Source organism: Ctenopharyngodon idella, chromosome 3 (assembly GCF_019924925.1).
Source record: "Ctenopharyngodon idella isolate HZGC_01 chromosome 3, HZGC01, whole genome shotgun sequence".
NCBI lineage: Eukaryota > Metazoa > Chordata > Actinopteri > Cypriniformes > Xenocyprididae > Ctenopharyngodon > Ctenopharyngodon idella.
In genome coordinates, this window is record NC_067222.1 from 5,696,280 (window position 1) to 5,724,231 (window position 27,952).

At 37.1% G+C, this 27,952-nt stretch overlaps 2 protein-coding genes across 2 annotated transcripts; both read left to right on the forward strand.

Annotated features, from left to right (window-relative positions):
* Nucleotides 1-5,581: 5,581 nt before the first annotated feature.
* LOC127508661 (pancreatic secretory granule membrane major glycoprotein GP2-like) lies at nt 5,582-8,000 on the forward strand. The gene is made up of 3 exons (XM_051886803.1): nt 5,582-5,732; nt 7,112-7,357; nt 7,593-8,000. The coding sequence occupies exons 1-3, from the start codon at nt 5,704-5,706 to the stop codon at nt 7,774-7,776; spliced, it is 459 nt and encodes a 152-aa protein (XP_051742763.1). The 5' UTR covers nt 5,582-5,703; the 3' UTR covers nt 7,777-8,000.
* A 12,266-nt stretch (nt 8,001-20,266) lies between these two features.
* LOC127510168 (uncharacterized) lies at nt 20,267-26,603 on the forward strand. Its single transcript, XM_051889672.1, has 5 exons — nt 20,267-21,106; nt 21,182-21,769; nt 22,127-23,034; nt 23,192-25,125; nt 26,585-26,603. The coding sequence occupies exons 1-5, from the start codon at nt 20,680-20,682 to the stop codon at nt 26,601-26,603; spliced, it is 3,876 nt and encodes a 1,291-aa protein (XP_051745632.1). The 5' UTR covers nt 20,267-20,679.
* Nucleotides 26,604-27,952: the final 1,349 nt, after the last annotated feature.

Here is a 27,952-nt window from a genome sequence, read left to right on the forward strand (position 1 = left end):
CGCCTTTACTACTATGGAATGGACGTCCGTATGCCAGAGACCTGTGTTGGTTCGTACAACTGTAATGCATTCCAGAGTCTGTCGCTCAGCGGTTCTCACCCTCGTATAGAGGATGGAGTGGTGATCAGGGAGGTCCAAACAGAAGCTTCTACGAGTGGCAGCTGTGTATACAAATCAAAACCCATCAGAGTGAAAGCATGTCCTGGAAATTACTATGTCTATGAACTTGTGAATCCACAATTCTGGTGTTCGGGATACTGCATAGGTACCATGCTTTTCCCCACTTTTTAATAAAGTCTTTTAAATTTTAAAATAATTTCAGTAATTTCCTTTTTTTTTTCCCCCTCTCCAGATGTTAGCACCATTTCACAGTCAGTTTCCACTATAAGTCCAGCTATAATCATTGGATCCAGCATCACCTGGAGTAAGTAAATGTTGAATTCATATGAATAAGGTTAAGAAAAATGGTATATATTAATTATTGTAAATACATTTATTGTTGTTATAAATTAATATTTTATAAGAGTTAAACATGACACTTTTTGTGCAAGAACATCCTCACAGTTACACAGTCATGTTGTGCATGAATGGTTTAGGAATCTAGTTTTGGATAAGAATTTAGTTTCATCCCTCACAGATTATGACCCATGCATTAACTACAACATTCTCAACAACTACTGGAGAAGCACAGTCAACTACTGGCATCAAGATGGATACATATGTGAACATGATGACACCCGTGTTATTTGGGACGGCTGGTATCGACTCTTCATTAATGGCTTGAGTGCTCAGATGCCTGAATGGTGTGTGTCTTACATGATGTGTGGAGGTTTTAGTGCTCTCTGGCTTGCCGGCTCTCATCCTCGGCTTGGAGATGGAGTTGTTACTCGTGAAATTTACGGCTCTTACTACGATCAGGCCAGTTACTACAGATCCAACCCAATCCAAGTCAAAGCTTGTCCTGGAAATTATTATGTCTACAAATTTACCAGGCCAGCTCTTTCAATCCCAGCTCCTACATATTGTGCAGGTACATTCATCCATCTTTATATTTAACATGCTTATCATGAATTGTATTATTGATTTTCACATTACTATCTTGGATGCATTAAATCACTACTCTCTTTCTACTTTTTCATAATAGTACTTTTCACTACCCCGAGTGTTGACCCCTGCTACAACTACACCACTCTGGATGAGCCTCGGAGATCAACCAGCAATTCGTATTACTATGGAATGTGTGACTATAATGTGAAGTGGAAGGGCTGGTACAGGCTGTTCATCAGAGGTCAAGATGCTCAGATGCCAGAATCATGTGTTAATCAACGCATGTGTGGCACTGAAGAGCCATTCTGGCTCAACGGCTCTCATCCACAGCTGGGAGATGGAGTGGTCACCCGTCATGTCTGTGTTTCTTCATGGAAGGGCTGCTGTGGTTACACATCCCACCCTATTCAAGTCAAAGCCTGTCCAGGAAGTTACTACGTTTATGAGTTTGTCAGGCCAATGTTTTGTGGAGTTTATTGTGCAAGTGAGCATTTACTCAAATGTATTTCAGTTATTTACCTTTCGGTTTATTATTAAATTGATATTAATAAAAACAATTGTTCCTAATATCAGATGTCACAGCCTCTTCGACAACAGCAACACCAGCAACACTAACAACATCAAGAACACCATCAACAACACCAAGAACAGCATCAACAGCAACTTCAACAAGAACTGCAATAACACCATCAACAACAGCAACAACATCAAGAACACCATCAACAACACCAAGAACAGCATCAACAGCAACATCAACAAGAACTGCAATAACACCATCAACAGCAACAACAACATCAACAACACCAAGAACAGCATCAACAGCAACTTCAACAAGAACTACAATAACACCATCAACAACAACATCAACAACACCAAGAACAGCATCAACAGCAACATCAACAAGAACTGCAATAACACCATCAACAACACCAAGAACAGCATCAACAGCAACTTCAACAAGAACTGCAATAACACTATCAACAACACCAAGAACAGCATCAACAGCAACATCAACAAGAACTGCAATAACACCATCAACAACACCAAGAACAGCATCAACAGCAACTTCAACAAGAACTGCAATAACACCATCAACAGCAACAACAACATCAACAACACCATCAACAACACCAAGAACAGCATCAACAGCAACATCAATAAGAACTGCATTAGGAACAGCAACAACACCAAGAACACAAACAACAACTATTACTCCACAAATCACAGCCACTGGTAAAGTATCATTAATTAGAGCTAAACCTCTGTAAATTCTATGATGTATAGATAAGATAAAGTGCAATCAGTCGGACGTACAAAGGCACAGTGCTCAGTGTTCATTCAGTAAAGAAATAAAGTCAGTCTGGTCTGTAATAAGTTTTTGTAATGCTGTTTTTGGAGTTGTTTAATCATCCTCTTCTCAGATCTTGAGAAATGTAATTGATTTTATTGCAGTTGATGTCTCAGTGACTGAAATCAGATCAATTATTATTTGCAGGAGAAATGAATTTAAATGGGAATAAAGTTCTTAAACGAAACATGGCTGAAACATTTGAAATAAAAAAATATATATATTTACATAAAATAACAATTTAAATAAAATATTTATTTAATTTATTGAATTAATAAAATAATCCAAAATAGGTTACATGAACATTAACTTTTGTATTGAAAACTATTGAACTGTAAGTTCAAATAACTAAAATTGTCAAGTTGAAAATACTTAATATTTTAAGTAATTTCAACTTAACTGAGTCAGTGCAAAATAATAACTAAAAAATTAAGTTCACCTTACTTCCATAGTTATTCCAACTAAACGTTATAAACTCAATTACCTAAATTTGTCAAGGTGAAATACTTAATATTCTAAGTAATTAAAACTTAAATAAGTCAGTGGAAATTAGTACCTCAAAAAGTTAAGTTGAGTGAACAAAAAACATTTTACAGGGACTGTTTGTACTGAAAACTTACTTTCACAAAGTTAACCCAACTAAACTTTTTAAGTTCAAACCACAATAAATTTGTCAAGTTGAAAATACTTAATATTCTATGTAAATACAACTTAACTGAGTCAGTGCAAAAAGATATCTCAAAAAGTCAAGTGTGTTAAGTGAATGATTAAATGCAGTTACCTGAATGAGCTGAAGCAATTTGCACGTTCCCAATAACAGCCAGAAAAGCGTAAAGGGATAGTTTGCCCAAAAACTTTAATTATCCCATGATTTACTCACCCTCACCCTTTCATAGTATCCAGAAAGCTTAAAAGTGCTACTGCCAGACCCGGAGATTGCCTGAATGGATTCGAAAACGGTAAAACTCAACTGTTTAACTCTAGGGGAGTTGGAAAATGAGCCTATTTTCAAAAATACTGGCATGTTCCTTTAAAGCAACAAGCATGTTGGCAATAATAACCAGAAAAGGTTAAACAACAAGCATGTTGTTGAAACAAGCAATGAGGATAAAAGGAAAATGTGACTTAGCTGCAGTGAAGACACATTCAGAGATGGAAGAAGGGTGACAAGATGTGACAAGGATACTTTGATCTTCCGCAGGAGCTTGCTCTGAATTTTGCTCTTAAGGCCCAGTCAGAATAGCAAAACTCAACTAAATTACTCTGAGGTCAGGTTCAATCCAAGAAGTTACTCTTATTCGATGTGGCAAATTGGCTTGTTCAAGTCAAATTGGCTTGTTCAAGGTTCAATAAACTTGCATCCGACGTGAAAGCCATATATTGTGTGTGTAAGAGTGGAACACGGAGGCATCACAGCAGAGTTGCTGCCCATCATAAATCAAAGCATGTGACGGACAGTGGTCGGAGGAGAACTCCTGAAAATTTTAACATAATGAACAAAGTTTAGCAATGCTGCTGCAATCAGTTCCTAGTAGAAAGTAAGAATTGCTTCTCAATGTAATTCTAATGGTCAAGAAAGGCAGAAAGTCTAGAACATGATAAAAATGATGAAATGATCCCTACAATTTGCTATATAAAAAACTATTTTATTACATTGGGGGATTTCAAGCAATAATCAATTGGGGGTGGGGGATTTTGTGGGGACTATGGCTCTGTTCACACGACTCAGTGTCTTTTCATGCTGTATTTCATTTATCTGTACTTCTCTTAGGTGTGAAAGATCACTGTTCTGAACTCAGCTGCTCTGAGGATGAACACTGTGGGAAGAGAAATGGTGTTTATGGCTGTTTATGCAACAACAACACTCACAGCCCAAATTCTGACTCTTTTGGTTGGTATTGTTTAACAATAAACAATTGTGTTTTTTCAATGACATTTTAAATTATTCTGTCAATCTTATGGATGTTTTCTTTTTTTTTTAGATTTCTCAGAAACCTGTGAAAGCAGCTCTGGCTCCATGTCTGTGTCTCGCTGTCAGCTCTTTGAGGCTGGTTTTTCAGCTGACATCTTACACCTCAATGATCCTAGCTGCAGAGGAACGGTCCGGAACGGCAGAGTGGAATTTCATTTTGATAACGATGAACACATCTGTGGTACAAATCTTGTGGTAAGATTCACTAAGTATAGTCTATTCAAGACACAAGTACATCATCCAGTCATGGGGGTCAAATATTCTAGGAATATTCCCTAATATCAGTGATTTACTGGTTGGACAAAAAAAATGCAAAAACCCATTACCATATGGGTTAATACCATTTGTGAAGGTTACAGTTAAAAATGTATCTATTATCTATATTTTTGTTGTTTATTTTCTCTAGTTTGTATCAGTGAAGTGTTAGTGGTTTTCAGCAATATTTGTTATGAGCCTTGTGTAAGATGTGCGACTTGTTAGACGCCCAAAAAGGGCAAATTATTGGAGCCCAGTTAACAAGAGCATCTGTAAGCTTAACACCCAAATGTTGTGTGTTTTAAGAACAACAGTCTTTATGATTAAGACTCTGTATACAAAGCATGGCAAGAGTTCATCAGCTAAGGAAAAAAAAGAGCAAAAACTGAAAGTAAATGATAGGGATGCACACTGAGTAATAAGAAGGACTGTGTCCAAACAACACAGACAAACTGCAAACTGAGAGCAAATCTCAGTATTTACCCTGAAGATCATGTTTTCACAAAAACTGACCACAGAAATCTTCACAAAGCCAACATCAGTGAAAGAACTGCAATTGCTAAAAAAAAAAAAAAATCTCAGACACTAATGCTAAAATGTAAAAAAAAAAAAGGAGTTATGATCATAAAACACGGATAGTGTTGGAGCTCTAAAATAAACTTTATCATCTGCCCTGGTCAGCTTAATCACCTGACTTGAATATTATTGAACTCTTGTGGTCAATGTTTTGAGTGAAGTGTGAGAAGTAGATTCCCTCCTTCAACATCTCTGAACAAACTGGCAGAAGTTCTGATAGACGACACTCCACTGGAAACTATTCAGAAGTTGTATTAATCTACTCTAATAAGTTTGAAAGCTGTATTAAAGGCAAATTTTGGAAACACCTTAATAAAGAAATATTGCAGATTTCCCGTATGTTCACATCATTTTGTCCAACACTTTTTTTCCACAGGCCAACGGCACCCACTTTATCTATGATAACTTTATTCTGGGGACACCAAAATCAGAAGGCCTCATCAGCAGAGAGAAAATTCTGAAGCTTTCTTTCAGTTGCGCTTACCCCCAAACACAAACACTTTCCATGAATGTGGAAATCAACCCACTGGAGAGGTGCGGATTTCACTCATTTTAGTTGTACTATCATAAACATGCCAAGAAGAGCTAGTGCAGATGTCAACATTTTCTGTGATTAAGAAAATAACTTCTTTCTTTCTTTCTTTCTTTCTTAATTTCTTTTTTTTTTTTTTTTTTTTTTTTGTGAGTGAATTAATCCTATGGAAGCCCGTTTCCACCACTAAATAAAAAATAGAAACAGTAATTGCGAGTTTTTATCTCAGAATTCTGACTTTTTTTTCCCTCACAATTGCGAGTTATAAAGTCAGAATTCTGATATATAAACTCACAATTGCGTGATATAAAGTCACAATTCTGACTTTATAACTCGCAATTGTGAGGAAAAAAAAGTCAGAATTCTGAGATAAAAAGTCTCAATTGAATGATATAGTCAATTCTGACTTTTTTCTCGCAATTCTGACTTTTTTTTCTTACAATTGCGAGTTATAAAGTCAGAATTTTGAGATATAAACTCACAATTGCGTGATATAAAGTCACAATTCTGATTTTTCTCACAATTCTGACTTTTTTTCTCACAATTGTGAGATATAAACTCACAATTGTGTGAAACTTTTTTTCTCGCAATTCTGACTCAGGAATTGTGACTATATCACGCAATTGTGAGTTTATATCTCGCAATTCTGACTTTATATCACGCAATCAAGAGTTTATAACTCGCAATTGTGAGAAAAAAATCAGAATTTTGAGAAAAAAAGTCAGAATTCTGAGATATAAACTCGCAATTGCGTGATATAAAGTCACAATTCTGTCTTTTTTCACAATTCTGACTTTTTCTCACAGAGAGATTTAAACTCAGAGTAAAGAAATGCTTCTTTTCTATTCAAAAATGATCATTTTTACGTCACTGTAACGTAAAAAAATACTTTTTGATCTGCACATAAAAAATAAACCATCTGTACTAAAACATAGGATTCTTTTTTTTTTTTTTTTTTGAAACTTTTTTTCTCGCAATTCTGACATTTTTCTCGCAATTGCGAGTTTATATCTCAGGAATTGTGACTATATCACGCACTTGTGAGTTTATCTCTCATAATTCTGACTTTATATCATGCAATTGTGAGAAAAAAATCTGAATTGTGAACAAAAAAAAGTCAGAATTCTGAGATATAAACTGACAATTCTGACTTTATATCATGCAATTGCGAGTTTATATCTCAGAATTGTTAATTTTATAAATCGCAATTGTGAGAAAAAAAAGTCAGAATTGTGAGATGACAACAAAATGAAAAACACAAATGAATATATAAAAAAAGCAAATATGGTAAACATTTCTAAACTAAAGATATATGGTGTACTCCTAAAAACTACCATAAAACAGGGTAATTCTAACACAGACCTATTCACCATTTTAACAGCATTGTGCACAAGAGCCTTCCGGCGGGTGAAGGGAGATATCGTGTTCGCATGATTCCTTATCAGCATGATGAGTTTACGCTGCCCTTCACTGGTGCAGTGGATGCAGAGCTCGACCAGGAGATGCATGTGGAAGTTCGTGTTGAGGGGGTCGACAGCCGACAGTTTGCCCTGGTGACGGACACGTGTTGGGCTACACCTGTGAATGATCCCAATTATGATTTACGCTGGGATCTCATTGTTCAAGAGTAAAGAAATGCTTCTTTTCTATTCCAAAATGATCATTTTACGTCACTGTAACATGTAAAAAAATACTTTTTGATCTGCACATAAAAATAAACCATATCACAATCTGTACTAAAACACAGGATTCCAATTTTTTTTTTTTTTTTTTTTTTTTTTTTTTTTTGTACATGGAATGCAAATTTATAGTACATGTCTTTCATGAGAGAATTTGATAATTATCATTATTGATATTCTCAGGTGCCCCAATCCAGATGACGATACAGTGGAGCTGCTGCAGAACGGCGTCTCAACATCCAGCCGTTTCTCCTTCAGGATGTTTATCTTCACTGCAAACTCCACTAAGCTTTACCTGCACTGTGCTGTTCATCTTTGCCTTCTGTCAAGCAATCGCTGCTCAACGGTGAGTTTACAAAACCTCTAGCAATGTAATTTACCAATTATATTAGCCGTATCTATCTATCTATCTATCTATCTATTGTTCGTGGAATGTGACGGTTATAATGGATGGTTGTAAATGTAAAGGTTTAAGATTCTGCCATTAAAAAAATCCTGTTGATCAAACACTAATCTAAACATCATAAGGAATATAGCACCCTTAATGCCCATAGTGACAAGGTTTAATGTCAGGGATGCTACAGTAGTTGTTTTTGCTGCCCTCTTCTGGAGACTTAGTGCACTCCTTCATGTTTCATGCTTGTTCGGTGATATTCAACAGGGATTTACACAGCTGGGCTTTGTCTTTTTCTCCTGTAGAACTGTACCTCTGGACCGCACTGGAGAGAGCGCAGGTCTCTGGACTTCCATGACAGTGCTTCCATATCCATGGGTCCTCTGATGTTGTCTGAAGGAAAAACAGGTGAACATTTCACTTAATTTTAATCATTAATAAGATAATTTTTCTGTCATGAACACATTACATTTCGCTGCATTGCATTATATTCCCTGTTCACAGATAAGTGGGTCCCAGTGCAGGTGAAGGTATCTGAGGCTTCTTGTCTTTGTGCTTCCCTGATGGTGTTTCTTGTTCCTCTGATGAGTGTCTTTATCGTCTTTTAGTATATTTCAACAAGAAAATCGGCAACATTTAAGATGCATATTATCTAATGCCATTTTAATGAAGGTGGCATTGATGCCACACTGGTTGTGGGTTTCTAAATGTTTCTTTATTTCATAGCAATTATGTTATATGGCATAAGGGAATTAGTATTAAATCAGTTATATTAATTGTTAGCCTATATACCACTATATTAATCTTATTTTACTTTATTAGAAGATGTGCTACAATAACAAAGGCAATCAGATTCATGTTTACTCAAATCATGTAAAAACATTAAAAGACTCATTCCTGTTCTGTGGTTCTGAAAAATGAATACACTTGTGTGGCATGTGCAGGATGATGATAGCAACTCTGGTTTTTCGGGAGCTTCCTGTTTCTCTGACTGAAATTATAACTGTATTGGGACTGTCACTGGAAAGAGTGCTAAAGCTGCTCAGGTCATATTTCTGGTGGAAAATTTGTAGAATTGATCATTCTTTCTATGTGATGTAATACTGTCCTGTGACAACAAATAAACAAACAGATGCAACTGAATAAGTGAATAAGTGTCCTCTTTCTTTTGTGAAATAATGGTAAATACCACTTTATTTCTTTGTGACTAATGTTTAATCTTGACACAAATTAATTCATTATGATCAATGTATCACTTATTATTGTAAAACTATAATAAAACATTGATGCTTGAGTTTTAAATCTTTAAGTAAACAACAAAAATGCAAACAAACGGCCGCTTTTATCATGTTCGTTTTTTGTGATCTCACTGTGATTTCCAGTGATTTATTTCTGATTAGTTTTCTGATTAAAGGGGCTCTATGTAGGAATGACACCCAGTGGTCTAAATAGGTACTGCAGTCCAAATTTAAAATATTGTTTGCCACGCCCCCTCGTTCAAAGACGCGGGTGACCAGCTTGAGGACACACAACAATAGGGAGCGCAATTGACAATGAAAGCTGAGGAGACTTACACACTGTAAGCTGATGAGTTGGTTTATCTGTGTTTTAATATGCTGTCGTTCATAGAGATTTTTAGATGGATGCAGAGGTTTTTTAGGTCGGGTAGAATCATTTGCCTTCCAAATTCCCTTTATCTTAAAGGGGCTCTATGTAGGAATGACACCCAGTGGTCGAAATAGATACTGCAGTCCAAATTCAAAATATTTTTTGCCTCGCTCCCTCCTTCAAAGACACGGGTTGCCAGCTTGAGGACACACAACAAGAGGGAGCGCAATTGACAATGAAAGCCGAGGAGACTTAAGTTGATTTGTCTGTTTTAATATGCTGTCGTTCATAGAGATCTTTAGATGGATGCAGAGGCTTTTTAGGTCAGGTAGAATCTGCGATTCTCTGATCCAGTTTGTTTGCTGGTTTCCATGGCTGCAATGCTGTGTTTTCCGTCAACTGGCAACCTGTTATGTCGAAATACTATTGGATAAACTGGCAGCACACGAATTCGCACAGACCAAAACAAAGACAGATTTCAAAGTAGAATGTCTGGCTGTAGCATTGTTTTTCTGAGAAACAAGTAGGTGAACTTAGCATGTTTCCTAGATTTCTGCAAACATACTGGGGTATTTTTTATGCTTTATTAAAGTAAAAATCTTACATATAGCCCCTTTAAACTTCTATTTGTTGGTGAAATTATGGGTTTTGTGTGACATTATTCCAGAGGCATTTTTTAGTGAAGAGCTGTAGAGCTTCTAGCCCAACGGTGGAAACGCAGCGTGGTTTTGGGCTAGGTGCTACAAGTCTGAGGCTATTAGCCCATCCCGGCATGGCCCATTGAAAGCCCTGGCTTCAGTGAAAAAGTGGATATTGATTGTTGGGAGGGGCATTGGAGAGCAGCAGGGAGCCCTATATCAAACCTGTTGAAGAACTGGTTCAACTGTTTTTTATATAATTCTTATTCTCAGAATGCAACTATGCAACAGAGCATCCATTAAAGATGCAATTTTATGACGTGATAGTATGTCACAACGCTTGAATACTCTTCTGCTACACACTAAAAAGTATGATGTTTGGCTCTGCAGCTGGATACTATTGACTTACATCGGCCCGTTCTTCTATGTAGGTGTAACGGAGGCCAGTTAGTAGTCGCTGTGCGAGTAAACCTCACTCCTCTGATCTCAAGAGATGCTCTAGCGACTGACGCTAGGGGATGCCTCCTCGTCAAAGTGTCCGACTCCCACGCTGGAGACCCAGGTTCGAGGCCCGTGCAGAGCGGGGCGAGTAGGACCTGGGTGAGGTGTTACATAGGGTCACGAGGGCGCTCAAGCAAAGCCTAAACCCTAGGCAGGGAAACACACTGATTACAGTCAATTACAGGGAAAACTTACACACAGATGTACACATTAACACTCACATACAGTTTAGTGTCTCCATGTTTGTGGGGGAAACCGGACACTGGAGGAAACCCACGCCAACATGGGAAGAACATGCAAACTCTGTCAGGCTTCAGATAAATGGAAGACTCAAATGCAGTGAACAAACGTGAAAAGTTTATTAGGAAAACTTGAAGAACAAACGTGAATATGTGACAGTGAAGATGAAGAAGCTCTGTATGGTGGCTCCCATGTTCTCCGCACACCATAAGCGGACACAGACTGAGGAGACCACCGAGAGGAAACAAAAGCAGGATTCCAGCAAGAGATAATGTCCCACTCAAACTCCTTGTCTTAGGGTCCTGAGCACAATATCAAGCAGGTAAGTCACGAGAACAAAAAACACAAGATAGAGAGCACAGACAAAAATACATCCACACAACACAACATAGTGATCAACTGACAACAAGAGGTAGACACAGCTGGGAATAAATAGGGTAAGGGGAATGAGTGACAGGTGTGGGAGATCAGCTTGTGATTATGCACACAATGCTACCAGGCAATGCTGATTGCTCGAATCACAAGCTGCAGAAAATGACAGGACACTAACAAACAACAGAGATGAACCAGGGACCTTTTTGATGTGAGATGTCAGCGACACTCTTTAAGCCAACGCATTTGCAAACTAAAATACAAAATTAAATTTAACATTTGTTTTGTATGTATGTACGTATAGTTTCAATTGATATATTACTTCTGTCTCTATGACAAAAAAAAAAGATTTTAATTTGATTTTGCTGCTATGTGAAAAAATCCAGCAAAATGTGCCAGCACGTTTCTCGACTCCAGAGTGTTAAAAGGCATTTTGTAAAATTGAAAGTTCATGCATTCATTGGTTTCATGATCGTGTTTCACGGTTACCACATAATTATCTGATGGTAGTCAATAGTTTTATTTTCCTCATGTCACATATGTCTAACAATGTTTGATCAACTTCTGAGATGTAATTTGTGTTATATTTGCACTGTGCGACCGCTAAACACATGTTTGATTGCAGTTGGCGTTGGCCTCATTCGGGGCTTATTGCCTTTTAATAGCAAACACATCAAGCTTGTGGTTTTCTTATTCATCCATTCATTTTTTATCCCTCATGTCAGTAACTTTATATAAAGTGATCGATTTAGTGATGATTGAACATTAGTCAAGTCAAGTCAAGTCACTTTTATTTATATAGCGCTTTTTACAATGTAGATTGTGTCAAAGCAGCTTTACATTGATAACTGGTACATTGTTTGGCTGCACAGCAGCTCTTAAAGAATAGTGACAATGCAGGCAGATCAAAGCACTGTTGAATATCAAATGTCAAGTCAAGTGTCCCCAACTAAGCAAGCCAGAGGCGACAGCGGCAAGGAACCCAAACTCCATCAGGTGACATTAGGTGGCAGACCAGTGGCAAATTGGTGTTAAAATGGAGAAAAAAAAACCTTGGGAGAAACCAGGCTTAGTCGGGGTGCCAGTTCTCCTCTGGCCAACAGTGCTTTGTTACAATTCAGGTTGCTATCATAAGTCCGACAGGATCGCAACATTAAAAGTATTTATTTCAGTTCCATCCAATTGAGGATCGTATTCATCACGCCGGTATTCATTAGTGATGAACACCTGCTGTTGACAAGCAGAATCACTCAAGGAAAGAGAAACATAAGAACAGCAACTGACTTTAGCCACAGCCTAAGAAGAACGAGGATAACTGACAATAAAAGAAGACAATAAATCTATCAAGATCTCAGCAGAGGGGGATTAAACAACTCTAAAAACAGCATTACCAGGTTCATTTATTTCTAACCAGTTTGACTTTATTTCTGTCAGACATCAAGTTCTTATTGAGAATCAAAGGTTTATATGGAGCCCCGCACATGACATAATTTAGCCTACTATTTTTTTTTTTCCTGCATGTCATGTCTGGGGCTCCGTAGGTTTAGATGTTGATGATTTATTGAAAATAATTGTTACCATTATGGTGATCCATGTTTGCTTTAATTGGGCTCTTGGCCCTTGACTTTTAGTGCATATATTCTCTTTCAGCAAATGCAATAGTGTTGTCAGAGGACATTTGTGCATTGGCAATTATAAAGGTTTAAGCTAGTTTAAGTTAAAGAAGGTTAGATAAAGCTGTCTGCATCTTTAACGTTCAAATGAATGTTTTAATAAGTGGCACTTAAGTGTTGTATGATTGTATTACAGAATTATCATAAAAACTGCTGATGTGAAAACGACAACTAATGCATTAACACTGTGACAATATAAACTTTTAAATATGCCATAACATCTTTCGTTGAAAATTTTTTTTAACAGGACATTGAGACACTCATCATACAAACCTCAACAACAGTGAAAGCAAAACATTCTAATAAACAATACAACAGCAATACAACTTATTCATACTGCAATACATGCTGGGATGAATGGATGTTTTTTTTTTTTTTTACTTTGCTGGCATCCAGCATGCACTGTAGCATTAAGCATGTCACCATTGATGAGATTCATATGCTGATTCTTGAAGTTTTTGTGTGTCTAAATAATAGAGCAGCTCACAACCTTCAAAAGATCACATCTGATTGCACGGCCAGATGTACACAGCTGTAGCATCACAAGACTGGTAAATATTCATGACAAAACATCTCATCTGATCTCATTGCATCGTAGTTATCTTTGTACTTTTATCTTAGCATTTTTTTAAACATTATTATAATAACCAAGACAAAAAGAAATCTCTGGGGTCAAGAGCCCAACTAAAGCAGACAATGATATCAATGAAAGTGACTTCAAATTAAACACTTTCAATAATCATCAACATCTAAACCTCTGTAATTCTCAATAAGAAATTCTGTAGATGTATGACAGAAATAAAGTCAAACACGGGGTGAGTTTCCCGAAACCAACTATGGTTGCATGTTCCATAGACGACTCAACGTATCTTGCAACCATAGTTTGCAAATGATGCTTTTGGGAAATGCACCAATTGTTAGTAATAAGTGAAGCTGTTAATGTTGTTTGTGGAGTTGTTTAACTCTTAACATGAAACTGTCATTCGAGGTTAGTAGTTTGACAGTGGTTTGAAGCATTGCCTGGGCTGTCTTAAAAAAACCAGTGTAACCTGTCATTCAATTCACTTTTTCACCATCAGCACATGAAGCACTCACAACTAGTTCTGTGTTTTCATATGTAATATCCTCTCAAAGACATGCTAAGAAGCACAAACAAACATTACTCAAAGACATTACTGTCTAATGTATATCACACGCTGAAGTACAAGCTCAACTCTCTCTAAAGCTACGTGAGGTCAGTTAAATGTTACAGGAAGTTCATATAATACTGTATGAGTAATATTTACATTCAAGTCAATAAAATGTAAATGAAAAGGACACTGAAAATAAAGAACAACATCAACACTTGCCTTGACCTCGCACAAAACTGAAGAAAAACAACCAGAAGAGGAAGCCGAGGACTTTTAGTTGACCTGCCATTTTGAGCTCACTTCACAAGTAACTTTTTTGGTCTTTTTTCTCTGAAACTCTTCTCCACTTGGGGATCAAAAAGTTGATCAAGTTAATAATTTACAAAAGTCAAAAAGACGTATCTTACACCAGACTTCTTTGTACACATATATATTTTTAACTGCCACTGCAAAGCATGTCGTTTAGAAAATTGAGTTCCCTTTCGAAAGGGAACTCAACTCTGCGTTCAAAAACGCATTGGGGAACGTCATCACGTGAACCGGTGTCTGAAAGCAATTGTCAAATCTCACCAATCTTATTGGCCGGCGTCTTCAGGGACTCTTTTGTCTGATTGTGATTGCTTCGAATCTGGTAAGAGAATTTACTGTGTCTCACAAACGTGAAGTTCACAATGTAATTTCGGGAGGAGTGAACCCATCTAATCTTTCAATTAGTGAAATTCAAACATAATTTCAAGAGGAGGGATCCCTAATCTTTCAATTAACGACCAGAGCATATAAGCAGCTACTCACCCTGCTCTGGCATCAGTTGTTTTCGATATCCCTTCACCTCCCCAACTCCACCACATCATTTAGACATCTCATCTATCATACTCCTCTTCCAGGCACTAGTAGTCCCTGGGGGGTATATCCAAGCTCGAGTTGAAGCTGCTTCCTCGAGCCCCTCCACAGCAGACAGCAAGCCAAATACGCTTAACCTTATTAGCTTAAAGATTTTATGAGGAAACGAACTTGTGAAGTTTCAGGAAGTATGTGCATCCATGTCCCATAGTGTGGACATTTGATCACACACATAACTTATAATGTTTTCTTTTATGAGAACAAAAGAGCATGTTCAGGCAGTTCTTGTGGGATCTGTCTATTTGTTATTGTGAGTGTGTTTTACTTGTAAAATGCTCCACTCTCTTCTGGTCTTTTCCTCGAGAGGAGAAGGACCGTCAGCTGCACCTAATGGTCCGGTTCTTACTTTTGCTGAGGCAAAGTAGAGACTAGATCATGGGGTTTTCAGCTGGAGCTTGGTGAAGAGTTGAAGGGGTGAAATTCCCCGTGACCTTCAACGGCTGACGGGAGAGAGCTGTGTGATTTTGATGATGTGTTGTCTATGTCATCATTAGATTCTGCAGCAGTTGCTCTTTTTGTTCTAAGCCAAACAAGAAAGCAGGAGATGGTTGATGAGGATGAAGATGGTGAGCCTCCTGAATCCTCAAAGCCCCCTGCCCCCGCGTATGTACTGCTGTGTGAAGAACGTGACTGAGACTCTGTGATCAGACAGGTTGTTGGCCAAGACTAGGTTTCTGTAAAAGTAGACCAGGTCAGCCTCCCTGGTGGCAATCAGGGTCGAGTACGTTCCCCCTGACAAGTGACTGGCTAGGGTTCCCTCGGGCCCCCTGGCCACATTCCCTTAAAGGTACCCTCTTTTCTTTGAAAAGAAGCTTGGTTCCAGAAGCCTTTGAGCAGCCTTGGTAGGCCTTCTACAGAAGGCCTCTTTGAGGCTTATAGCTTGGGCTGTTGGCCATAGGGAATGCTGTCACTGACAGCCTATGTATGACCCGTAGAGGGAGTGGTTCTGGCACTTCAGTTGAAGCTGCTAGTTCTGACGTTTGTCTAGCCATTCTTTGGCATGCGCTCCCCTCAAGCATGGCGGCATGGGTATATCGTTCCCTAATGCGTTTTCAAATGCAGAGTTGAGTTCCCTTTCGAAAGGGAACGTCTCAGGTTACGCATGTAACCATGGTTCCCTGAGAACAGGGAACTCAACTCTGCCTGCTGAACAGTCCCTTCAGACGATAAGGTACTGACTGGTTCTCTAGGCGCTCCTTATATACTTCGGGTCGCGCTACAATGACGTCATAGGCTGTCGCTGGCCAATAGGATTAGTGAGATTTGACAATTGCTTTCAGACACCGGTTCACGTGATGACGTACCCCAATGCGTTTTCGAACACAGAGTCTCGTTCCCTGTTCTCAGTGAACCATGGTTACATACGTAACCTGAGACGTTATCTATTGAACTAATAAAAAAAATGAGAGGTAGAAAACAGTTTGACACAAGTATTTCAATGTGCTTAAACAGCACAAAACTAAAGTTACTGTTGTCTCCTAGATGACATAGATGATCCTCCTTATCTCAAACTGAATAAAAAAAAATAAATAAAATGTCATTTCTTGGACTTTTGATAAACACTGAAAATGTTCAACTCAAAGGTCTTTCACTTTATTTGCAAATGGTTGTTTGTGCTAACTGAGTTTGAATCAAAGGTTGTTTTGTAGTAAATGATAAACTTATTTTCCTAAATTTGTAGGAAAATATTGTTTCCTACATCAATAGTACATTAAAGCTTATCTAGAAGCCATTTTTTGAATGTGCAAGACTTCCGATTCAATAGCACCTGTATGTCAATAACTAGAAGAATAACAAAGTGCAGTAAACGGTAAAACCATGTGCACTACAATCCAGTGTGTTTAAGATTATGATAATGAAATTAAAATTATATCACAACCAAAAGTTTGCAATATAAAGCAACATAACAGACTGTTTTTGCACAGTTAAAATAACTGGAAGTGAATGATAGCAGAAGATGGATAAGGAGAAAGAAACTAAATTGTGAATTTAGATGCTCTCCATTGAGGAGTTCAATGGCTCAGTAACTTTATAAGTAAAGAACTGCAGTTTGAGGTCTTTTATTATAATATCTGGAGCAGCAGTCAACAGTCTCACCACCAGAGGACAGAAACGACTCTATATTTACACTTTCAACTTAAAAAATCACATTTAGAAACATGACACTTGGTTTTACTTACAATTAACACATATGTGGGATTTATATGTTTATAAAATCAATGTGTATGAATCTTTTCCTGCTGTTTTCTGTTGTAACTGAAGTAATAAAACACTGAGCTGATAATGTGAAGCTGATTGAAACAAAAGATTTCGCATCCATGGCATCTTCTTCTCGTGTTTCTGCTGATTTTATTCATAAAGAACATGAAATTGAGGATGATTTGATGATATTAGACAATCTAGAAGGTGGAGTTCTCTAGTTGCTTTACACAACACAAAATATCCATCAGTTAACAGAATATCACTGAAAATTCTCTAATAGAAATGAATAGCCAGATTTTACTTTTATTGTTAAAAGTCTTAATGGTTAGCTGCTGTTGTCTTTATCATTTATTCATATTACAGGAACTGTATCTTGAACTTTTACCTGCACTTGTTGTCAGACCAGACAGACAGAAACAGGTTCCTTTGTAAACTGACTGACTCCACCCGCAAACTTCTAGCTGCTCTCGTTGGCAACAAGGAAAGAAACGTATAAGCATGATGAAACCTCCAAATACAGGTATATTTCATATTTTATGTTTGTTCTATGAAAAGTAATTGTGAGGTGTAACAATAAATAATGAGTTTAGTTTAATTATGAATGTAATTAACAATTGTATGAGCTCCAGTGACATCAGTTTCACTTTCATCTTCTGTCAGAGAACACTGTTCAGTGTTGAGAAGCACAAATATTTGCTGTTTTTAGTTTATATTCTGTTTTCTTGCTACAAATGCATGTACAATTGTATTAAGAAATGCTGAACAAACAAGATAAAAGTTCTATATGTTGTTCAACACTGATTTCTTTTAGATTTTAGTTTTTATTGTATGAAGGAGATTGTTAATTTCATACAATCATTCAGTTTAACGTAGTTCAGTAGAGCTGCTTATTTACGTGATTGTGTCTTCTGTAGCACATCTAAGGACCTGATAGATTTAGATAAAAAGTGATTATCTGAAGCAGTTTTACTTGCTACTTCTTTTCACTGAAACTTCCTCCAGCAAGACAAGCAGGAAATGGAACATACTGTTTATCTAATCTCAGAGTTAAGGAACATACAGTAGGATTCAGAAAGTATTCAGGCCCTTTCATTTTTCTACAGATTTTGATATGTTGATTCTATATTACAAAATTCTCTAAATTACTTTTTCACACCAATCTACACTCCACACCCTGTAATGGCAAACCAAAAAAACAGATGTGAGAACAATTTAAAAAAAAAAAAAGAAAAGAAAAGAAAACCTGGAATATCACACTGACATAAAATTCAGACCCTTTGCTAAGACAGTTTCTTTGGATAACCTTTGATTGATTCTGCACATTGATTGCGGCAAATTGAATTGATTGTATGTGATTTGGAAAGGCACACACCTGTCTATATAAGATCTAATAAAATGAAGTCAAAAAAACTGTCTGTAGCTCAGAAACAGAAATAGTGAGGCACAGATTTAAGGAAGGCTACTCAAACTTTCTGCTGCATTAAAATTTCCCAAGAGAACAGAGGCCTCCATAATTTATAAATGGAAAAGTCTGGAGCAAACAGGACTCTTCCTAGAGCTAGATGCCCCACCAGAGCAATCGGGGAGAAAGAGAGGTAAACAAGAAGCCAGAGATCATATGTGGAGATAGGGGAAACTTACAGAAGAACGACCATTAATGCAACACTTCACAGTTCTGGGCTTTAGGGCAGAGTGGTCAGACTAAAGCCACAGGAAGTGAAGAAGACACAGGAAAGCCACCTCAAACTGAGAGAAACAAGATTTTCTGCTCTGATGAACCTCAGTTTCAGGTGTCATGTCTGGAGGAAACCAGTCACTGCTCATCACTTGTGCACAATCACCATCCCAACAGTGAAGCATGGTGGTGCTGTATGAGTGTTTTTTCAGTGGCAGGGACTGGGGAACTGGTTAGGGTAGAAGAAAAGCTGAACACAAGAAAATACAGAGATATCTTTTAAAGAAAACCTGATCCAGACCTCTCAGGATCTCATCCTAGGCTGAAGGTTCAACTTCCAACAGGACAATGACCCCAAGCACACAGCAAAGAGTGGTTTAAGGACTCAGTGAATGTTCTCCAGTGACCTAGACAGAGTCCACACTTGAAATCCCTGGAGAAACCTGAACATGACTTTCCACCGACGGCCCCCATCCAACCTGACAGAGCTTGAGAGGATCTGAGGAGAAGAATGGCAGAAAATGACCAAATCCAGATCACTGCTGAAGCTGCTTAAACTAAGCAAAGTTGTCACAAATCTGTTTTTTTGCAGAGTGTGGATTGATGTAGAAAAAATAATGTAAGTATTTGGGCATAATGCTGCAGTATAAAATCTGAAGAAGAAGAAAGTCAATATGTGCATCCAAAAGTAACAGTAAAATAACAGAACAAATGTCAAACGATATATACATAACAAAAAACATATTTTACTCCAGTAAGGTAAGTCACTCACCACCGTCCCGTCCCACAATTTACATTTATGCATTTGACAGGTTTCATCTAAAGTGAATTCACAGCAGTGTTCAGAGCTCCATACACCTGTCTGATGAAATGAACAGAGTCTCAGGACTGTGATGAATCTCTTACAGGTTGATGAACAGACAGATATCAATAGTCAGAGAAGATGATCGACTGAAGACAGAGGAGAGAACAGAATATGAACATGTCAACTGCTGACACCAGAGGTGAAAATCAGACAGATCAGAGTTTCAAATGATTGTTCAAAAACATTTTCATTCGGTGTTTCAATGATTTGTTTTCTAATGTTGAGAGTCAAATATAATGCAAGTCTTTTATTTCATACAGTGATTGCTGCCCACAATCCTCCTCGCAGAAGAACATGGAGCATAGACTCACCTCCTTTTAGTAAGTCTTTATCTACATAATTGCATGACGTGTGTGTGAAAATTATGGTCAATTTATCCCTAGTGGTAGGCCTGCTAAATTGGAACAACTAATTTTGTACTTAATGAGCTTTAATTGTGCAGAAGTTGTGTTCAGGTCCAACTAAAGATATACTGAAGCATATCTGATTGTGTTAAAGTGGAACTATTGTAAGTATACTTTAGGAACACTTTAAATATCTTAAATTTAAAAAGATTTTATTCGAAGATCATACAGTCCTTATTAATAGTGTCATTAAAACACTTTTTAGGCATAATATTAAAAATGTGCATTGTGCATTAAAGAAATATTTTAAATAAAGTTTAATTATAAATTTATATCAGTAAGTCTTAAGTGATGTGTCAATAAATACAGTATGTTAATAGATTTGAAGTATACTTAGTATGAAAGAAATGTATTTGAAATAGGTTTTGGTATAGTTGTTTTTTATTATTTTTTTTACTAGGGCTGGTGGATTCTGGTCATTTCGATCTGTGATGTTAGATCAAGATCAAGATTTTACCAACTTAACATTTTACATGTTGCTCTGTGTTATTGACTAAGGATTGTGAATATCAAATGCACTCTTTGCAGTGAGGATTGTTCTGCTGGGGAAGAGTGTGTCAGAAAACAGTGGAGTGGGAAACTTCCTGTTGGGACGAGCAGCGTTTGACAGTGAAGCTCCTCCAGATGTTGTAGAGAGAGTCGGAGGAAGATTGAAGGACAGACATGTGATGGTCATCAACAGTCCTCAGCTGCTCCAGACAAACATCTCAGATGATCAGATCACACAGACAGTAAGAGAGTGTGTGTATCTGTCTGATCCAGGACCTCATGTGATCGTTCTGCTCCTCAAACATGATCAGTGTTCAGCAGAAGATCAGGAGTGTGTGCAGAAGGTGCTGGACTCTTTCTCTGATCACGTTTATCAACACACCATGGTGCTCACCACACAAGAGTCCACTGAAACCAATGACATCCTACAGAAAATCATTCAGAAATGCTTCAACAGACACTTCAGTCTTCAGAGGAGCAGCTCTCCTGATGATCTTCTGCAGGTGTTTGAGGAGATTGTGCAAATGAATGATGGACGTCACCTGGATTGTGCTGAAGATGAAGCTTCACAGTATTTCACAATGAAGAAACAGGCTACAGAAAGATGTGAGTGTGACGATATTTGATGTTTCTAGTGATAAATTAAGGTTTTTTTGTTTTTTACTGATCCTCTTCTATCAGTTTCAGAGGGTGTGAAGCTGAACCTGGTTGTGGGCGGAAGTGACGGGACATTAAAATCCTCCATATCAGAACTGATCCTGAGAGACGTGGAGCTTCATGGACATCAGATCAGCCTGGTGGAGCTTCCAGCTCTGTTCAACACTCGGCTCTCAGAGGAGGAAGTGATGCATCAGACTCTCCACTGTGTGTCTCTCTGTCATCCTGTAGTTCATGTTTTCCTTCTCGTTATTCCTGATGCTCCACTCAATAATGAAGACAAAGCAGAAATGGAGGAGATCCAGAGGATGTTCAGCTCCAGAATCAACAAACACATCATGTTCCTCATAATGCAGAATTCAGAGCATCAGACAGCAGAACTCAATGAAGAAACACAGTCTGTCATTGAGAGTTTTGGAGGACGACACCATTTCTTTGGTCCCAACACACAAGTGTCCACATTGATGGAGAACATTGAGAAGATGCTGGAAGAAAACAGAGGAGAGTTTTACTCCACTGAGGTATTTTTCGAGGCGCAGATGAAAAAACTGCTGCAATTTGAAGAGATGAAAAAGAAAATTCATTCGCTAGAAACACATTTACTGCCACAAGGTAATGACCAGAAAATCAGTTTAAAACACTATACTAAGTGTTACTAAACTGTCTGAAGTTTTGATAATGTCCTCCTTCTTTTTTTTAATTTACTTTCCTCAGTGGAATGTAATTTATCAAGAACCAATTTTCACTAACAATAACATTACTCCAATAGCACACACTCTATTCAGTACAATTTAACAAACAAACCAACAAATACTAGACAATATGAAAGTGTACGTATACAGGCTAAACAAGCAGACCTCTCGAAAGTACAGGTTTATATAGATATGAAAACATCACATTGCATGTTACAGAATCAAACGTTACAGAAAAAAAGTAGACTTTAAATCTGATGCATTTCTTCTTTTACAGGTTCAACAGAGAGTGAAGATAAAGTGAGGATTGTGCTACTGGGAAAAACTGGAGTTGGGAAAAGTGCAACAGGAAACACCATCTTAGGAAGAGATGTGTTTAAGGCAGAACAATTTGAATCAGTGACCAGTGAGTGTCAGAGGGAAACATCTGAAATCAATGGCCGACACGTTACTGTGATCGACACTCCAGGACTGTTTGATACTGAACTGAGTAATGAGGAGATCCAGAGAAAACTCAGCCACTGCATCTCCATGATCCTGCCTGGACCACATGTGTTTCTCCTACTGATTCCACTGGGACAATTCACTAAACATGAGGAAACATCAGTGAAGATCATCCAAGAGACGTTTGGTGAGAAATCTTTAAAGTACACAATGGTGCTCTTCACCAGAGGAGATGATCTGAAGGACCAAACCATTGAACAGTGTTTGGGAAAACCTGGATCTCCTTTGATGAAGCTGATTGAAGCATGTGGAAACAGATACCATGTGTTCAATAATAATCAGACTGGAGACCGAACACAGGTGTCTGATCTACTGGAGAAGATAGACAGCATGGTGAAAGAAAATGGAGGGAGTTTCTACTCATGTAAGATGTTCAGAGAGAGGGAAAGAGAAAAACAAGAACAACAGATGAAGTTCCTGATGGACAGAGTCAGAGAAAAAGAAGAACTGATGAACAAACTAGAAGAAGAGAAAGACAGAATGAAGATGATGATGATGGAGGAAAAAAGACTGAATGATAAAGAGAGAAAGAGAAGAGATAAATATAACATAGAAATAACAAAAAGAAAAAATCAGGATGATAAAAGGAGAGAGAGAGAAAAACAGATTCCTGATGAACAGTATCAGAGACTCAAGAGTGAAGACATGAAGATCTGCTTTGAATCTGATAATTCAGTACAGGTGAGTGTTCACTTTTGGTCTTTTATGTTTGTTCTATTAGTACAAAAATGTTTTACTAGTAATAACAGAGCAGCTCCCAAACAGACACCAGACACAGAAAATGAAGGTCTCAAGGCTTTTCTTACTTAATTATTTGTGTTGGTTTTAATTCCAAAAGATCACAGCCTACAGGAAACTGGAGACTGAATACAGCAAGTGGTCCTGGAGTCTCCGTAGTGCCATGATGGAAACTGAGAACAAACTACACAACAAAATAGAAAATAAAGCAATTAATGAGGTTGAGGAAACTGATTTTCAAAGAGAACTGAAGAAGACAAGTGAAGAAGTGGAGAAATCAATGTCAGAATTCTTTGAGAAAGACACAGATGCAGATATACTGATTCAGTGGAAAACATCAGTTGAAATCAAAATTAAAGAGCTTCAGGTAAACACTGTGAGAGAAACAAAGAGGAAATTAAATGACCTGAAGGAAAAGACTGATGCTCAGAGAAAACATCATGAAAACACTCTCTATGAAATGAGCAAAGAACTTGCCTTAAAACTCAAAGTCAATACAAACGATGAAACACTAAAGAAAGAATTTGATTTGTTGTGGGAACAGAGTGTGAAGGAGATCATCACAGACACTCCTCCAATCAAAGACATTGACATAATGAGAGATGTGAAAAAGATCCTCAGTGACATCTATAAAAGTCCTCCTCCAATCACCCGGTTGTTTTACAGAAACATTTTCTCTGTGCAGAGTTATTCAGATTATGTTCAGTTAAAGAAATCTAGTGAATCTACAGGATTTTTCAGATATGTCTACAGATCAGAGACTTATGCTCTATCTAAAACAGATGAAGCCCAAATAAGATCATTAGTCACAGAAGTTGAAAAGCAGACAGACAGAATGATTCAGTCATTTAACATTTCAAAGATGGGCTACAACATCAGCTACATTCAACAACTCACAGATTACATCAGGAAGAGAGTAAAAGAACATAATGAAGGATCAGTAAAATATGTGTTCAAGAGAAAATTCTTTATGTATTTGGTTTTTTCCATCTGTAAGAGAGCAAACATAATGATCACTGACCAACACAGACTGTTCAGAGAAGCCAATGATCCTGAAATATATGTAGAGAAGAAGAGACAAGAGTACTATAGTATCTTCCAGAAATACTGTCATGGAGCCGCATCAGCTGCCATTTTTGGAGAGATCATCTGTCAGAAACTGAAAGAGCCCATTGAGCAGAGTGTCTACAAGAAGACTGCCAGAGATCTGACAGATGAAATGAGATCAAACTGTGAATCACTGAATGGAAACAGATCAAATCTGGAGAAACACATCCTGAAGTCACTGGCAGAGGAGGAGGATTTTGACAAATACATGAACTACATTGATAATCCCAGAGATCACTTCAAGAGTTTCATCAGAGATGAAGTCAGTCGGTACATCACTGATAAGTTCTTAGTCAATGTTTTACCCAAGATGAAGGAGAACATTAAACTCCTGCAGCAGAAGATCATGAAAGCAGCACATGAATCTACTGAACATGTTCAAGTCAACAGAGGAGATGTTGGTTTGTGGTTGAAGAGTTTCACACAGAAGCTCTCAGATGAGCTGATCTTCTCTGAAAAAGATCTCAGAGGAGTGAAACATGATGATGTTGATGATTTCAACCTCCTAGAAGATGTGATAAGACACAAACTTCCTGCTATAATGACTGACATCAGCAGTAACTTTAGCAAAAAAACATTTCCAGTAAATTTGGACTATAAGTTCAGACCAGATGAGCTTCTGATTGATCACTTCTGTCAGTGCTGTTGGGTTCAGTGTCCGTTCTGTAGAGCCACCTGCACCAACACCATAGAAAACCATCATGAAGATCACAGTGTTCCTTTCCATAGAGTGGATGGAATTAATGGCACATATCATGGTTTAACACGTAATTTCTCCATTGATATTTGTACAGACTTAGTGGGAAGTGATCAGTATTTTAATACACCATATGGGTCGTTTAAATATCAAGAATACAGAAGAGCAGGAGGAGTTTATGCAGAATGGAGCATCACCCCTGATCTCTCTGATCTACCCTACTGGAAGTGGTTTGTGTGCAGATTCAAGAAAGATCTGGAAAAATGTTACAGTAAAACATTTGACTTTAAGGGTAAGATTCCACATAAATGGAAAAAATACACAAAGCATGATGCTATTGAGAGTTTGGATTAGTATATCTAATGGAGAAGATAACAAAACAAAAGAATGAAACTTTTACTTCTTCTCAATTTTCTCAAAAAAAAAAAAAAAGTCGTCAACATCTTAGCAAATACAAGAGGTTGACAAGATTCAATTACTCATAAAAGATATGCCATTTAAATGTGCAGTAAACAATTTCTGAGAAACACTGTTGATATTTGAAATCACCAAAACAAACATGCCCCTGCCCAAAAGGATCACACCCCTATCTTGATAGCCCTGCCCCAAAATTCACAAACGCCATCCAACACAGATATTCCACCATCATGAGTTGACAAGACCCTTACTGCTGATTGGCAACAAATGTGTTTTAGTGCTGGGTCCAATCCACTTTCCACAGCGTTCCTCAGAAATCGCTTAATCTTAATGTGCCTTTTACAAAATTGAATTGCTTTTGTGGTGTTGAATTTTACAGATTTTTTTTTTTTTTTTTTTTAAATTAGCTGCAGATAGTCCAATTATAAAACTGAAGATTATAAGAACAAATTAAACAAGTTAATGTTTTGTCTAATTCTTCATTTGCATCTATAAATAGTGAATTATAGTGAAAATAAAAACAAAGAAATAGCATCTTCCCACTTGTCGTACTGAAGTCCTGGACAAATCCTGCATGCAGGTCAAGAGATTAAAGACAAAATGTTCTGATCGCTGTCTAAACAGTTACTGTGTATGATCTGAATGAATCCGAAAGAAAAACATGTCAGAAGATTCAGATTCACTCCAGTCCGGACAGAGTCCCTGCTGAAAAATCCAGCATAAACCAGCATGAGGTCCATTTAACTCATGGAACTCAGCCATCTTTAGGGACATCTCAATTCTCTAATTGCACCACAAAGAGGTGAGGAACGAGGAGTGAGGAAGCTTCAACTTGATAAATGTAGTTATTTTAACATAAAGTTTAGTTGGAATAACTTACGAAAGTATAGTGGTCTTTTTTAAGTTTTCTAAACCATAGCTCATGTTCATTTATCCTAATTTGACTTATTTTCTTAGCTAAACCAAATAAATAATTAAATTAATTCAATTGTAAATAATTCTTTTATTTCAAAAGTTTCAGCCAAGTTTCAGTTGAAAACTTTTCCATTAACATTCAAGTTCATTTCTACTGCAAATAATAATTGATCTGATATCAGCCACTGAAACATATCAACTGCAAACAAATTAATTAAATCTCTCAAGATCTCAGCAGAGGATGATTAAACAACTCCAAAAACAGCTTCACTAGCTTCACATTTATGTATGTATGTATGTATAACTGGAAATAATTTAGTTTGAACTCACAATTTTGGTGAATAGCGTTTCCTTTAGTTGTGCTCTTGATCCTTGAATTTTTCAAGTAACTATTTTTTTTGCTGCTTTAACACTGTGTTTAGAAAACATGTTTGTTGTAGTAAAGAAAACCATTGATATTTTCTGGATGTACAAACTTTAAAATTAGCCTGTAGAGTGTGTAGGGTAGCAGAGCAGCTACCACACCCGACTGACCATCCGCCTTCTTGAACACCCAAGCTGATGCGACAGATTGGCGATTTTCTGCCATCCTTCTCCTCAGATCCTCTCAAGCTCTGTCAGGTTGGATGGGAACTATTGGTGGACAGACATTTTCAGGTTTCTCCAGAGATGTTTGGTTGAGTTCAAGTTTAGGCTCTGGCTGGGCCACTCAGAGACATTCACAGAGTATCACATAGCAAGCAACCATTGAAACAATGTTAAATCAATGTTAATGTGTCAATGTTAACCGCATTGAATCAACATCACTTTTGCATCCACAATTAATGTTGATTTTTTTTTTTTTTTTTTTTAATTTCATCAAAAAATCAATGGTAATGGCATTGAATCAATGTTACAATGTGATGTTGGTTCAGCATCATGCTTGCACTCTCAGAAAATGAAACACAACTACAACTGACTTAAAGCCACAGAGCCTGAAATCTACTGAAGATAAAAGAAGACAATAAATCTCTCAAGATCTCAGCAGAGGAGGATTAAACAACTCCAAAAAGAGCATCACCAGCTTCACCTATTACTAACAGTTTGACGTTATTTCTGGTATTAATCTACAAAAGTTCTGTTTGAGAATTAACAGAGGTTTACACTGTAAAAAAAAAAAGTTGAGTGAATGTTTTTTTTTATTTTTTTTTTATCTTTTACATAGAATATTAAGTATTTTAACTTGACATATTTAATGTTGTTTGAACATAAAGTTTAGTTGGATTAACTTTATGAAAGTAAGGTGAACTTTTCAGGTGAGTTTTCAGTACAAACATTCCCTGTAAAATGTTTTTGTTCACTCAACTTTTTGAGGTACTAAACAAGGTAAATAAATTGAAGTAAATAAAACTTAAAAAAGTATTTTCAACTTGACAAGTTTAGTTTTTTGAACTTACAGTTCAATAGTTTTCAATACAAAAGTTCATGTTCATGTAACCTTTGGCTTATTTTATTAATTCAACCAAATAAATAATTTTTTTTATTTATTTATTTTTTATTTTTAATGTCAGTTGTATATATTCTTTTATTTCAAATGTTTCAGCCATGTTTCAGTTGAGAACTTTATTCACATTTAAATTCATTTCTACTGAAAATAACAATTGATCTTATTTCAACCACTGAAACATCAACTGCAAACAAATCAATTACATTTCTCAAGATCTCAGCAGAGGATGATTAAACAAC

Coding starts and splice junctions, on each gene's coding strand:
- LOC127508661 (XM_051886803.1), top strand. CDS start 5,704: ATGAATGTGGAAATCAACCCACTGGAGAG. Junction 5,733..7,111: donor GAAATCAACCCACTGGAGAG/GTGCGGATTTCA, acceptor CCATTTTAACAG/CATTGTGCACAAGAGCCTTC. Junction 7,358..7,592: donor TGGGATCTCATTGTTCAAGA/GTAAAGAAATGC, acceptor TGATATTCTCAG/GTGCCCCAATCCAGATGACG.
- LOC127510168 (XM_051889672.1), top strand. CDS start 20,680: ATGGTCATCAACAGTCCTCAGCTGCTCCAGACAAACATCTCAGATGAT. Junction 21,770..22,126: donor AACACATTTACTGCCACAAG/GTAATGACCAGA, acceptor CTTCTTTTACAG/GTTCAACAGAGAGTGAAGAT. Junction 23,035..23,191: donor AATCTGATAATTCAGTACAG/GTGAGTGTTCAC, acceptor TAATTCCAAAAG/ATCACAGCCTACAGGAAACT.